At 49.7% G+C, this 12,664-nt stretch overlaps 2 protein-coding genes across 2 annotated transcripts; both read left to right on the forward strand.

Annotated features, from left to right (window-relative positions):
* The first annotated feature begins 127 nt into the window (after window positions 1-127).
* LOC123079713 (elicitor-responsive protein 1) lies at window positions 128-1,317 on the forward strand. Its single transcript, XM_044502511.1, has 4 exons — window positions 128-318; window positions 435-500; window positions 621-759; window positions 894-1,317. Exons 1-4 carry the CDS (start codon window positions 252-254, stop codon window positions 1,111-1,113), a joined length of 492 nt encoding a protein of 163 aa, XP_044358446.1. The 5' UTR covers window positions 128-251; the 3' UTR covers window positions 1,114-1,317.
* Window positions 1,318-7,616: 6,299 nt separating this feature from the next.
* Window positions 7,617-8,909, forward strand: LOC123079714 (elicitor-responsive protein 1). Its single transcript, XM_044502512.1, has 5 exons — window positions 7,617-7,810; window positions 7,921-7,986; window positions 8,107-8,245; window positions 8,369-8,507; window positions 8,615-8,909. The coding sequence occupies exons 1-5, from the start codon at window positions 7,744-7,746 to the stop codon at window positions 8,675-8,677; spliced, it is 474 nt and encodes a 157-aa protein (XP_044358447.1). The 5' UTR covers window positions 7,617-7,743; the 3' UTR covers window positions 8,678-8,909.
* The last annotated feature ends 3,755 nt before the right edge of the window (window positions 8,910-12,664 follow it).

The raw sequence follows: 12,664 nt of genomic DNA on the forward strand, positions 1-12,664 counted from the left end.
TTGCGACGACCAGCTCCGGAGTTTTCAATGGACCCGTACTGCGGCAGCCGCTACCCATCCGAGGAACCACGTTGTACTATATAAATACACCGGCGCGCCTCAGTTACGGCACCTCAATTGCAAACGCCTGAGATCAAAGACGAAAGAGAGAAAGGCATTCATTCAGAAGGGCAGAGCAACCGGCCGGCCGTGGGAGAGGATCGACTTCGAGTGTTGGTTAGCTTTCCGGCGAGAACGAGTGAGCAAATACAATGGCGCGCGGCCTTCTGGAGGTGCATCTGGTCCACGCCAAGGGCCTCTCCGGCACCGATTTCCTCGGTGAGTAGAATAATCCACTGCAGAAGCCAGTGTTCTTGGCGTCGATTTGCTCCGTTCTGTGTTCGGTTGTGGACGGAGATTGATCTTCGTGTTGACCTGTATGTATGTATGTGCAGGGAAGATCGACCCGTATGTGGTGGTGCAGTACCGGTGCCAGGAGCGCAAGAGCAGCACCGCCCGAGGTCTGTCCCTGCTTCCATTTCATGCAGCTCTGTTTTCTTGGTTCCTCGTCTCCACCCCGCCCAGTCCACAAAATACTGTATACTTTTGCTGAACGAACCAACCGTGTGCATGTAATGCAGATGCTGGGAGAAACCCGAGCTGGAACGAGGTGTTGAGGTTCCAGATCAACTCCTCCGCGGCCAACGTGCAGGATAAGCTCTTCCTGCGGATCATGGACCACGACAACTTCTCCAGCGACGACTTCCTCGGCCAAGCAACGTGAGTAAACTCCTACTCCCAGTCCCAGATGCCAAGCATCAGCACTTCACCAGCTAATTGAGTTGAAGTGGCAAATTAAAGACAAAAGCAAGATCTGAATCAAATTACTGAATACGTATATCTATGTGATGCAGGATCAATGTGACCGACCTGATCAGCATGGGCATGGAGAGCGGCACGTCGCGGCTGAACCCGGCCAAGTACAGGGTGGTCACCGCCGACAACTCGTACCACGGCGAGATCAAGATCGGGATCACCTTCACCGCCGCAAAGGTTGATTCCCATTGCCAGGTTGAAGAAGACGGAGCACAGGTTGGGGGCTGGGTACACAGCTTTCGTGAGCAGAAGGTCTGAGGATCCTTCGGTCGTGCATAATTAGCCGTGCTGGATGTGGGCGTGGCTGCTACGTCAACGGCATCATATGCCTTTGATTAACTGATGTGATTCCAAGTGTATGTACGCTCCATTTTGTAGCACTTTAGATGTATAGTCACAACAGCTTAACTTAGCCAAATTCATTTATGATTAAGATTCTTTTGAAACACCATACATTCTACATTGTTGGATTCTCCTTTGTTGAGTGTTTTTTTTTTGCGGGTGTTGTTGAGTGCTTGTTGATGCCTTGAAAACATGGAAGTTTGTACAAGGCGTGCATTCATGTACAAACCCGTTTTTGGGTTTTCTGCCAGCCTCAACCTGGGGCGCTCCTTACACGGGAGCGGCCCTGACTAAGTATTTTATGTACCACAAACGACATGCTTTAATAATTTATGATAATCTAGCTGCACTGGATGACTGTAATCTTGTTCTCCTTTGTATCTTTCCTTTTTTTCGTCCCGCGTCGCTCTATCCCCAGGGCGACACGGGCAGCAACCCAACCCCTCCTTCTCCCTTACCGTCGCTGGTGCCCCCCACCCCTCCCCCATTAACGACATAGCTAGGGTTGCAACATGTTGGATGGCATGAATGAATAGATGCAATTCAACATTGATTACATAAATAAGATTGTCATCTCTCGACCCCCGTCTAAGTATGTCAGATGCCACGATTACTTTGCAATCGCCATGTTCGACAACACCATTGATGCCACACAAAACCATTGATGCCGCCTGTGTCAACTACGTTCTCGACCAATGGGAACTTGTTGGGTCGGAGCACATGTCCCTTTTTCACTACGTCGATGTTGTCCAACATGACCAATAGAACTCTGCGATGACCGGTGAGGGGTATGTATTCGTTTAGCATCCGCATGATTGGTAATGTCCACGATTTTGTACGTTATGTTAGTACAAACGTTATGCAACTACTTATTCGAAACACACATTTTGCTTGTCGTAATAAACTAGACCCATTGAGAAACCAGTCACCAGTGTTCGTATATCTCAAGAAACATGCTCGGGTTATTCTGTGGTACGGGTTCCTCATACACTAATGTTGGTTCATACCCATGGCACCAACGAAGATGAATTGGAGTTGCCATATCTAGATCACATTATTCGCACTTATGGATCTATGCATTGCTTGGTCTTCGAGATGAATGAAATGGCTAGAAATCTCGTTGTAACACAGTGCCAACGAAGGTACAATCTTGGGTTTAGTCTATGTTCCCAGGTCTGAACAGTACAATTATGATTTACGGAAAAGCAAGAGACAATGACCACACGGTGTCGGTTTTGATGAACAGTTGTGTTTTCAATAGACAACATGGTGTTCATAGCTCGAACGGGCATCCTATGGTTGGCGTCATGCTTAAGAGCAACTACATGTGATCACGGGAAATACCAACCAGGTTCGTTCTATCCCTCCATAATGTTGAGGACTAGAACACAAGTTTGGACGATTAGCCCTCACCCATTCTACTAAGTTCTAAATAAAGTCACTTGTTTATTCACTACAAAACCTTAACAATGATGAAGTTGAGTCATTACCTTGTGGAAGATGTTGTCCCCATGTTGATGTACTAACCTTCAATGGTTGGTCTCGGCAACTAGGAACAAAATCAACAATGACTCCGCGGGATTGCTATTTAAGAAGTCCACTTAGTTGTAGGTGTTAAAACCATAACTTGTAATTGTTATGCGGTACTGGTCTATGTTAAGCACTATGCTTGTTCATGACTTTGACCTTGTAATGGTTATGCAGTAGTTGTCTATGTTATGTACTTCGCTGTTCACTTTAACGAAACATATTTGGATTCCTTTGCTCCTTCTCGAAGCACCCGGCAAGGTGATCATCATTACTCTACCTTCTTTTATTTGTTGTTGATTGTCAGTCTATTCTTCTCAATGATGCCATGCGAAGAGGGGTGTTCGAGGATTTCAAACTTTGCAGACAAACTATGGTGGTGCATTGGCTAGCATTAGATAAAATTTTCAAGCCTAAGGGGCAGGGAGACATGGGGTTTCTTGACCTTCATCCTTTTAACAAGGCTCTTCTGGCTAGACATACTTGGCTTTATTGGTGAACCCTGACTCTTTATGTGCGCGATTGATGAAGGCAAATGTTATCGTCATAGTCACCTCCTCGATATGGCTTTTGGGGTTGTGGACTTGCTCCCAAGCATTAAGGCTACTTTGGTTCATAGATATGCTAATAGAGTTTCCCACAATATTAAATCGGATGGGATTCTATTAGATGGTGTGTCGTCCTTTGTGACAAGCGGTGTTGATTACGATTGTAAGAATATTATTAATTAATGTAATGGTTGGTTTAAGAAATATACATCACAATAATATAGAGAGACTCATGTACAACCTCACATCGCTCCCGGGGGGAGGGGGTGGCTCGGTCAAACCCTAATCGTTGTTGCCACACACACTCCTCCTTCCCATCAATATCCCGTCGCCGCGGAGGTGGCCGGCACACAAATCTCTGTCCAGCAGATGGCGGGCCCTCGTCTCCTCGCTCCCATGGGAGATCTCCGGCATGGAGCGCGGCTGCGGTTCTGGACGTCGGTCGCTCCCGAGGAGGATCCTGAATCCTAGCAGCGGCCTCAGGACGATGGTGGTCAGGTTGTCGGTGGCTGCTAGGTCAGCCGGCGATGGCCTGGCGATGGTGTTGTGGTCACGACACCCTCGTTCTTCGGGGCGACGGGCCTATTGACCTGGGTCGGCTGTGGCTCATGACGGGGAGGTGGTGGCTACCGCGGCTGCTGTTTGTGTGGCCACATGGTGGCCAGTAGTTAGTCAGGCGGAGATCTGGCACGTCGACTACTACCGGCGGCGAGGAAGGGGAGGCGCGACTACCAGTGAAAACTTTCAGTCATAATGGAGGATGGCGGCGTCTAAACATTGTTACCCTGATGAATGCATTGTCATTGCATGTTTTGTCTCCTTGCTTGGGCTACTCCGGGGGGAAACCCTAGATCTGGGTCCCCAGGATCAAGCGATGGCGATGTTGGCGCTATTCTCCCTCCCGGGGGCATCGTTTTGGAGCAGCTGCTGGAGGGGTCAGGAGATGGAGCGGCATCGTATATACCGCATCGACAATGACGGGTCTCAGCGGCATGGTGTAGCGGAGTCTCTATGGTGGATGTGTCTTGATGGATGACCGTGGGGCGGTGGCGCTGTTTAGCATCGTGGAGGCGTCGATGGCTAGCCTAGTAAGGATAATGCGGATCTCTACCCTGAAGATGGGTCGACTATTTGATGATGGTGGCAACTTTTAAAGTGTGTGCATGTGGTGCATGCTTAGGGTTTGCTAGACCGGATGTGTGCTCCCATATGCCATGTGACCCCGGTTCTAGATGATGAGGCGTTGTGATGGCATTCCCCATTGTCGAGTTTGTAGGTGTGCAAGTGATGGCTTCTGGTTGTTTGATACATGTTTTTGCCAAACATTTGTTGAATAATTCAATAAAAGATGGATATGTGCATTTTTTATGTGGAGGCCTAGAGTTTTAACCTCCTTTTCTAAAAGGAAATACATAGAAGGAGCCAATAATTCAAAATGGTGCCCAGCTCATCTACATCCTATGAGTAGTAAATTCAGGAAAAAAATAGTAAAATACAAATAAAACTGAAAGTTCTAGGCATTGAAGATGCTCATGTGCGCTAAGTGCGTGATTTTTTTTACACGAACCTTGCACATTTGAGCATCTTCAATGCGTATTTTGTTTATTTTTTATTTTTTTACTATTTTTCCAAATTAAATGTTTACCCCCGTGCAGAATAGCCGCTCTCGTTTAGGAACCTCGGCCGTCTAGTCTTAAGGCATCTACAATCGGACCTCTCAAACCCGTCTCATTCGCTTGGGCGGGCCACCCGGTCAATGTTCGGTCACGATTTTTTGACCCAGACGGGCCTCTCAAACGGCCCTCAAACGCCCCGGCTGGCCGGCACCCCCCATATCCAGACCAAATATGTGGCGGATATGGGGGCGCCCGGGCACGCCCGCCACGTCGGACCCGACAACCCGATCCCACCCCAAATTGCACCAAATCCACCCCGAAGACCAGCCGGATCCATCTGCTATCTTCTATCTTCTTCCTCCTCCGCGCCGTCTGTCTCGCGCTCCGCCGCTACGCCCACTCTGCAGCCGTTCCCAGGCTCTCCGCCACCATCTCCAGAAGAGCTCTCCCGTCCTCACCGCGGGGGAAGTCGTCGTTGGCCCTGACACCACCGTGGTACGTCCGGCAACTCTCCGGCTCCGCCTTGCGCTTGATGTGTTCTACACATTGTCTGACCGGATTTTTTGTGATTTTGTTAGGTAAAACGATGGATTCGGATGCTTCGTCGGACAAGGAGTATGGACCGATGGAGCTTGACCATATGGTTCAAGATGAGTTCTTCGATTCGTCGGATCGGACGAAGAAGTGGACATGATCATGCTCATGAGCATGCAAGAGGAAATGGACCGGAAAGTGGAGCATATTCTCAACTTCAAGGGCTCGATCAAAGGGAGAAGAGTGATCAACCGGGACAGGGTGTCCGGAGTAAAGCTACTCCACAAGGACTACTTTGCTCCCAAACCTGCTTTCCCGGATGATCCATGGTTTCGTCGCCGTTTTCACATGCGGAAACCATTAAGGGGAGGCACACGACGACTACTTCAAGCTCAGAAGGGATTGCTGCGGCCAGCTCTCTTTCTCGGCCAAGCAGAAGTGCACGGCTGCTCTGAGGATGGTTGCACTTGATACTACTGCAGATGTCGTTGGTGAGATGGCCAGGATGGGGGAGAGCACGTGTTTGAAGACTACTGTCAAGTTTGCTCGCGCCATGGTCGAGGTGTTTGGACCTGAGTATCTCAGAGAACCAAATGCACAGGACACGAAGAAGTTGTTGGCTATTGAAGAGGCAAGGGGGTTTCCAGGAATGCCCGGATCAATTGGTTGCATGCATTGGCAATGGAGGAATCGCCCCAAAGGTCTGCGGGGAATGTATCAAGGTCACACTAGAGAGGCCACCATCATACTAGAAAGCGGTGGCATCACATGACTTATGGATTTGGCATGCTTTCTTTGGAATGCCCGGTTCTGACAACGACATCAACATGCTTCAACGATCTCCGGTGTTCAGGAGGCTTTGCAATGATGAATCACCGTCGTGCAACTACACCGTCAACGGCCAAGACTACAACATGGGGTACTATCTTGTGATGGTATCGATCCTCTGTGGGCGGCGTTTGTGAAGATCATATTTGAGCCGCGTGGCAATAAACAGAGCCACTTTGCAACAATGCAGGAAGCGGCTAGGAAGGACTAGGAGAGGGCATTTGGTGTCCTTCAGGCTCGTTGGGGAATTGTGCGGAGCGCTGCAATGATGTGGGAATCAGAAACTTTGTGGCAGCTAATTACATGTTGTGTTATTCTGTAGAATATAATTGTCGAGGATGAGGGTGATGGTGTACCCCAACCCCATGATTCCGAAGTACCCGTAGAACAAGTTAAAATCCCGGAAGATCAAGATGTGGCTCAGCTTATGAACTTTCTGCATAGGCATCAAAATTTTCGAGATCAATAGGTGCACACGCGGCTACTCAATGATCTTGTGGAGCACATGTAAATTCACAATGGCAACCAAGGAGGCAATGCTTGAATTTGGCATTTAAAATAAATTTTATGTAAACGCTATCTATGCTTGATAACAACAATTGCTATTTACGTGCGACATTGTGTCGCATGTCGACGTGCATGTATTTGTATGGATTTGAGAGTCCGAATTTGGGATATGTGGATGCCTGAAAGGAAATATGAGGGCCTGTCCGGACGCGACCGGGGCATGCCCGGTCGCGGGCGCATGCGTTTCAGGGGCCGGATTTGCCAAGTCCGGCTGTAGATGCTCTATGCAATGTTTTCCATAACATTTTTGCTCACATAAGTATTGCGCAACTAACTCCTATGTCATTGATTTTACGCGAAGATTTGTGTGAATTTTTTTAAATGCTTGATTGAGTCATTTAGATGTGCAATAACTATGATACATCTAAAAGTACGTAGACAGACCCTTATGCGGTGTCAAGACCCGGTCGAGTTACGTTTTTGCACATATACGTGAATTGACCCGGGACCGCGATCCAAATACGTTTCTTTCTTCCATGTCACCGCGTAGAGAATTTCATGGACGTCAAACAGAGCAGGCACGCACGGTCCATGGTAAAGTTGGATTGGCAAGTGAAGACGTGGTCCGGGCGAAACGAAGGGCTCTAGTTGTCGTGTCTCGAGGCTCAACCAGTAATAAAGTACAGTAGTTGTCAACTCGAGGCTCCACCTTGTTTCCGTGCGGGAAGGGAAGGAGCTTTGAACCGGTCCAAATGGCGCGAGCTTCCTCACGTTGGCGACGACCAGCTCCTGTACTGCACCCGAGGAACCAAATGGTATATAAATACGCCGGCGCTCGTCAGTTTATAGCACCTCAACTCCAAACGCGAGCTGCCTGAGAACAAAGACGAAGGAAAGAAAGACTTTCATTCGGAAGGGCAGAGCAGCGGACCGCCGACCGGCCGTGGGAGAGGTTGGCTTCCCAGCAAGAACGAGAGAGCAATACAATGGCGCGCGGTCTTCTGGAGGTGCATCTGGTCCACGCCAAGGGCCTCTCCGGCACCGATTTCCTCGGTGAGCATGCGTGTTCCACTGCATAAGCCAATGTTCTTGGCTTCGATTTGCTCCGTTCTGTGTTCGGCTGTGGACGGAGATTGAATTTTGTGCTTGCCATGTACGTGCAGGGAAGGTCGACCCGTATGTGGTGGTGCAGTACCGGAGCCAGGAGCGCAAGAGCACCACCGCCCGAGGTCAGTCCCTGCTTCCATTCCACACAGCTCTGTTTCTCTTGGTTCCTCGTCTGAGTCGTCTCGACCCCGGTCCACAAAATATAATTTTGCTCAACGAAACAGTCGTGTTCTGTAATGCAGATGCGGGGAGGAACCCGAGCTGGAATGAGGTCTTCAGATTCCAGATCAACTCCTCCGCGGCCAATGTGCAAGAAAAGCTCTTCTTGCGGATCATGGACCGCGACAACCTCTCCAGGGACGACTTCCTCGGCCAAGCAACGTGAGTAAACTCTTACTTACTCCCAGCTGCGAAGCATCAGCATTTCAGTAGCCAATTGGAATGGTAAATTGAAGACGAAAGCAAGATCTGAATCCAATTACTGAATATACCTCTGTGGTGCAGGATCAATGTGACCGACCTGATCAGCATGGGCATGGAGAGCGGCACCTCGCGGCTGAACCCGGCCAAGTACAGGGTGGTCACCGCCGACAACTCGTACCACGGCGAGATCAAGATCGGCATCACCTTCACCGCTGCAAAGGTAAAGACAGGCGCGCATTTTTCTGATTTTGTACATGGCTGGCCAGCCTCTGTCGATCTCTTGTGGACTAGTGTGAGTTCTGATTGGGTGTTGATGCCCATTGCCAGGTTGAAGAAGACGGAGCACAGGTTGGAGGCTGGGTGCAGAGCTTTCGTGGGCTGAAGGTCTGAGGGTCCGGTCGGGGTCCTTCGGTCGTGCATAACTAGTGGTGATGGATGTGGCATGCTGCGTGGCTACTATGCCAACCGCATCACATGCCTATGATTGAATGATGTGAATGCAAAAGTGTATATATGCTGCATTTTGTAGCTCTTTAGATGTATAGTCAGAGCAGCTTAACTTATTCAAATTCATTTATGATTAAGATTCTTTTGAAACACCATACATTCTACATTGTTGGATTCTCCATTGTTGAATGCTTGTTGATGCTTTGATAACTTGGTAGTTTGTACAAGGGGTGCGTTCATTTACGAAGTTTTCCTGACAGCTTCAACATGGGGCACTCCTTACATGGGAGCGGCCTTGACCAAGTGTTTTATGTACCACAAACGACATGCTTTGATAATTTATAATAATCTAGCTGCATTGGAGGACTGTAATTCTGTTCACCCTTGTACGTTTCTTTTTTCGTCCCGCGGCACTCCGTTCCCAGGGAGACACGGGCGGCGACCCCAAGCTGCCAAGGCGGCCGGCCCCTCCAACCCCTCCTTCCCCCTCACCATCGCCGGTGCCTCCCCATTAACGACATAAGGTTGCAACATGTTGGATGGCTTGAATAGATGCAAATCGACGTTGATTAGATACATATATAAGATTATCATCTCTCAACCCCCGTCTATGTATGCCGGATACAACAATTACTTTGTAATCACCATGTTCGACAAAATCAATGATTCTGTTTGTGTCAGCTATGTCTTCAACCAAAGAAAACTACTTGGGTCGGAGCACATGTCCCTTTTCCACTACGCAGATGTTGTCCAACATGACCAACAGAACTTTGCTATGACTGGGGAGGGGTATGTATTCGTTTAGCATCCGCATGACTATGGTAATGTCTACGATTGTTTACGTTAGGTTGGTAAAACTGCTATGCGATTACTTATTTGAAACACACATTTTCCTTGTCGGTATAAACTAGACCTATCGAGAAACCAATCACCAATCTTCGTATATCTCAAGAAAGATGCTCAAGTCATTCTGTGGTGCGGGTTCCTCATGCACTGATACTGGTTCATACCCATGGCACCAATGAGGATGAGTTGCCATATCTGGGTCAAGTAGCACTTTTGGATCTATGCACATGCGCCTCTCCCATATTAGTTCGGTTTCAGCTTCACTCTCTGGCTGCTTGCTATATGCTAGCGTTGCATCATGTGCATCGATTCCATTGCCTGCGCGTACCGCAGCACCAAAAGAGTGAAGTGACCATCGAGATCAATGTACAGTACTAGCTTGCACAAACTCGTTACGGTAGCGAGATGGCTGGACCGGCCTAGGCCTCTGTCTCGCTGTCTCGCAGTGAGAGATGGCAGCATGCAATGCACGCCGGCAGCGGCAGCGGCACGCATTTGGGTAGGGGACGTCCATTTTGGTGTAAACTGTACGTCGGACGTGGCAGCACCCATCTTATATCATCTACTGCAATATGAAAACTACTGCACACCTCTGCCCTGCGCCAATATTAGCTGCACGCGTGAGTCGAGTCCGGTCATGTTCAAGTCCGGTCGTTTTGCGTATATATTTCTCGTGCTATTTTTTTGGGTAAAAGCATTAATTGGAACATTTGGGCACCATTAGAAGAGGTCTGGGGTAACCAAAAACTAACGAGTTTGGTAACTCGATCCTTAAGAAGAAGAACACGAGTACACGACGCACATTTTTCATCAAACTAATCTCGGAGAATAAAGAAGAAGAACACAAGCCACAAACACATCACGGCAAGCTGCAGTTTTAATTTAGCCCAGAATCAAACTAAGCTCCATGCATGCATATGATAACTAGCTCTAAAGAGTACAAACTCGATCTCATTCTCATCTCGATCCCACCATATGCATCATGCATCGATCTAGCATTATATTCCAACACATCAGCATGTACACCAATTAACCCTAATTAGTGCCACATTGGTCAATCATTAGCTAGTAGCTTAGACTGGAGTGCTGGACGACATAGCATAGTACTGGACAAGCTTCGCTAGGCATGGATGGATGGATATGTAGGAATCAAAGGGCTACCACACGGCGGCGACGAGTGCGGCGATGCCTACAAAGAAGAAGATGAACAGGGGCACGAAGAGCAGGACGTTGTGGGCGATGAACATGCCCGTCTCCACGTACATGTGGCCGGGGCAGCCGCTGAAGGCGACGGCGGCCGCAGCAGTGAAGGCGTCCTCGAGGTGGAAGTAGGTGAAGACGCTGACGACGTGCGTGAAGGCGGCGAAGGTCCAGCCGACGTGCAGCCGCCCCCATCTCCAGGCGTCCGGCGCGAAGGCGGCCACCGTGGCCGCCGCTGCCTGGGCGCCGGCGGGGAGCAGCAACTGCAGCCCCTTCGCGCGCATGGTCGCCGCGTCCACCTCGGTGGCCGCGCACTGGCCTCCCTGCGGCTTCAGCTGGGGTTGGAGGGTGACGGCGCAGCGGGCGAAAGTCGCCGCCGCCCAGCCGAGGGCGAGGTGCACCTTCGCCACCGCTCGGATGGCTCCCATCGCCGCCCTGGCACCATCTCCGCCTGCAGCTGCTGCTTCACCGCCGCCGGCAGCAGCACCACCTCCACCAGCATCCATCGCCGGCGCCGCACTTCGGGCTGTGCGTGTGGAGTGTGGTTTGTGGTTTGTGGATTGTAGTGTGGCCTGTGTGAGTGCGCGCGCGGAGTGTGGCCTGTGTCACTGTGTGTGCCGAACGTGCAGCCACGGGAAATTCAGAGAGGAGTTATTGGTGGGGAGAGGAGAGACAAGTAGGTTAGGTTTGTAGCTTCAATCCGTGATAGCCAGTTTGCAAGATGAGCAATTGAGGCATTGCAGCTGGCGTGAACGACGGTAGGGTGGGGAAACTCTTTCGTTTCTAGTTTCTCTTTTGTCTCTATGTGGCTTGACGACTAAGCGAAGTTAATTGCTAGCATGTACGTTTTCATGCATGGTCGTGAGGATAAGATTCACACAAGGAGTTTGCATACCATGCACGGTCAATGATCTGCGAAATCTTGCATGTGGGTCCCTCCACTCACATGAATTGAAACATCCGACGCCATCACGCGAGCGCTGCGCGCGGCCATGTAGAGCGTGTGCTGCTCTTAGACGGAGTTTGGGTTCTCCGCGGCCATGCCCGGCACGACCTTCTTATTGGCAAACTCGTCGTAGATTTGGCCCTCCGTCAGAGGGCGAGGTTGTAGCACTACTCCTCTTGCGCCAGCTAGAACGTCGACACTGGCTTCTCGTCCATCATGACGGCGTCGAGGTGTGCCTCTGTCTACTCCATGGTGAGGCCAGCATGGATCGGCATAGGCAAGGGCACCGGATCTTCGTCAGAGGCTTCCTCCATCGTCGGATAGTTGTCGCTCACCTCCGGCGAGCTTACCGGCAAGCCTGCTTGTATCGTCCGTGCACGACGGCCCTACCAACGGGCCACAAGGCCAACCACCTCATGCTTCATCTCCATCGAGAGGCTCTTCCACATCGCACTCGAGCTCGTGGTCATGCCGGAGGTGGTGCACAAAGAAGGATTGGAAGCAGACGTGTTGTGGTGCGGATGGTGTCGGGCGAGGCCATGTTTAAATAGCAGGTGCTAGCCATGCGAAGCGGCGGGTTGTCTCAATGCGGGCGCCGAAGTGGGTTTCCAAGATATAATTTACTTCAACCTTTGCGAGCTTAAAATCATGTACTAAGCATGAATTCTAAGTGTGTATCCAAAACCATGAAACCTGTTTCTTCCATAAGTGCCCCCATACCTACCTATGGGTCGAGAAAAACCTTGCAAGTAAGTTGTCATCGGTACGGGCATCAAAGTTATCATTTAATTAAGCGTGATTTTTATTGGAACAAAATTGAACCTTTATACAAACTTGTGATAGGGGCATAAAATCATAATGATAACACAAATGGTCACCATCTCAAGGGGCAATGTAAAGCAATGTAAAGTAAAGTTCCTTTCCAGTATACTCTTATG

This window comes from Triticum aestivum, chromosome 3D (assembly GCF_018294505.1).
Source record: "Triticum aestivum cultivar Chinese Spring chromosome 3D, IWGSC CS RefSeq v2.1, whole genome shotgun sequence".
NCBI lineage: Eukaryota > Viridiplantae > Streptophyta > Magnoliopsida > Poales > Poaceae > Triticum > Triticum aestivum.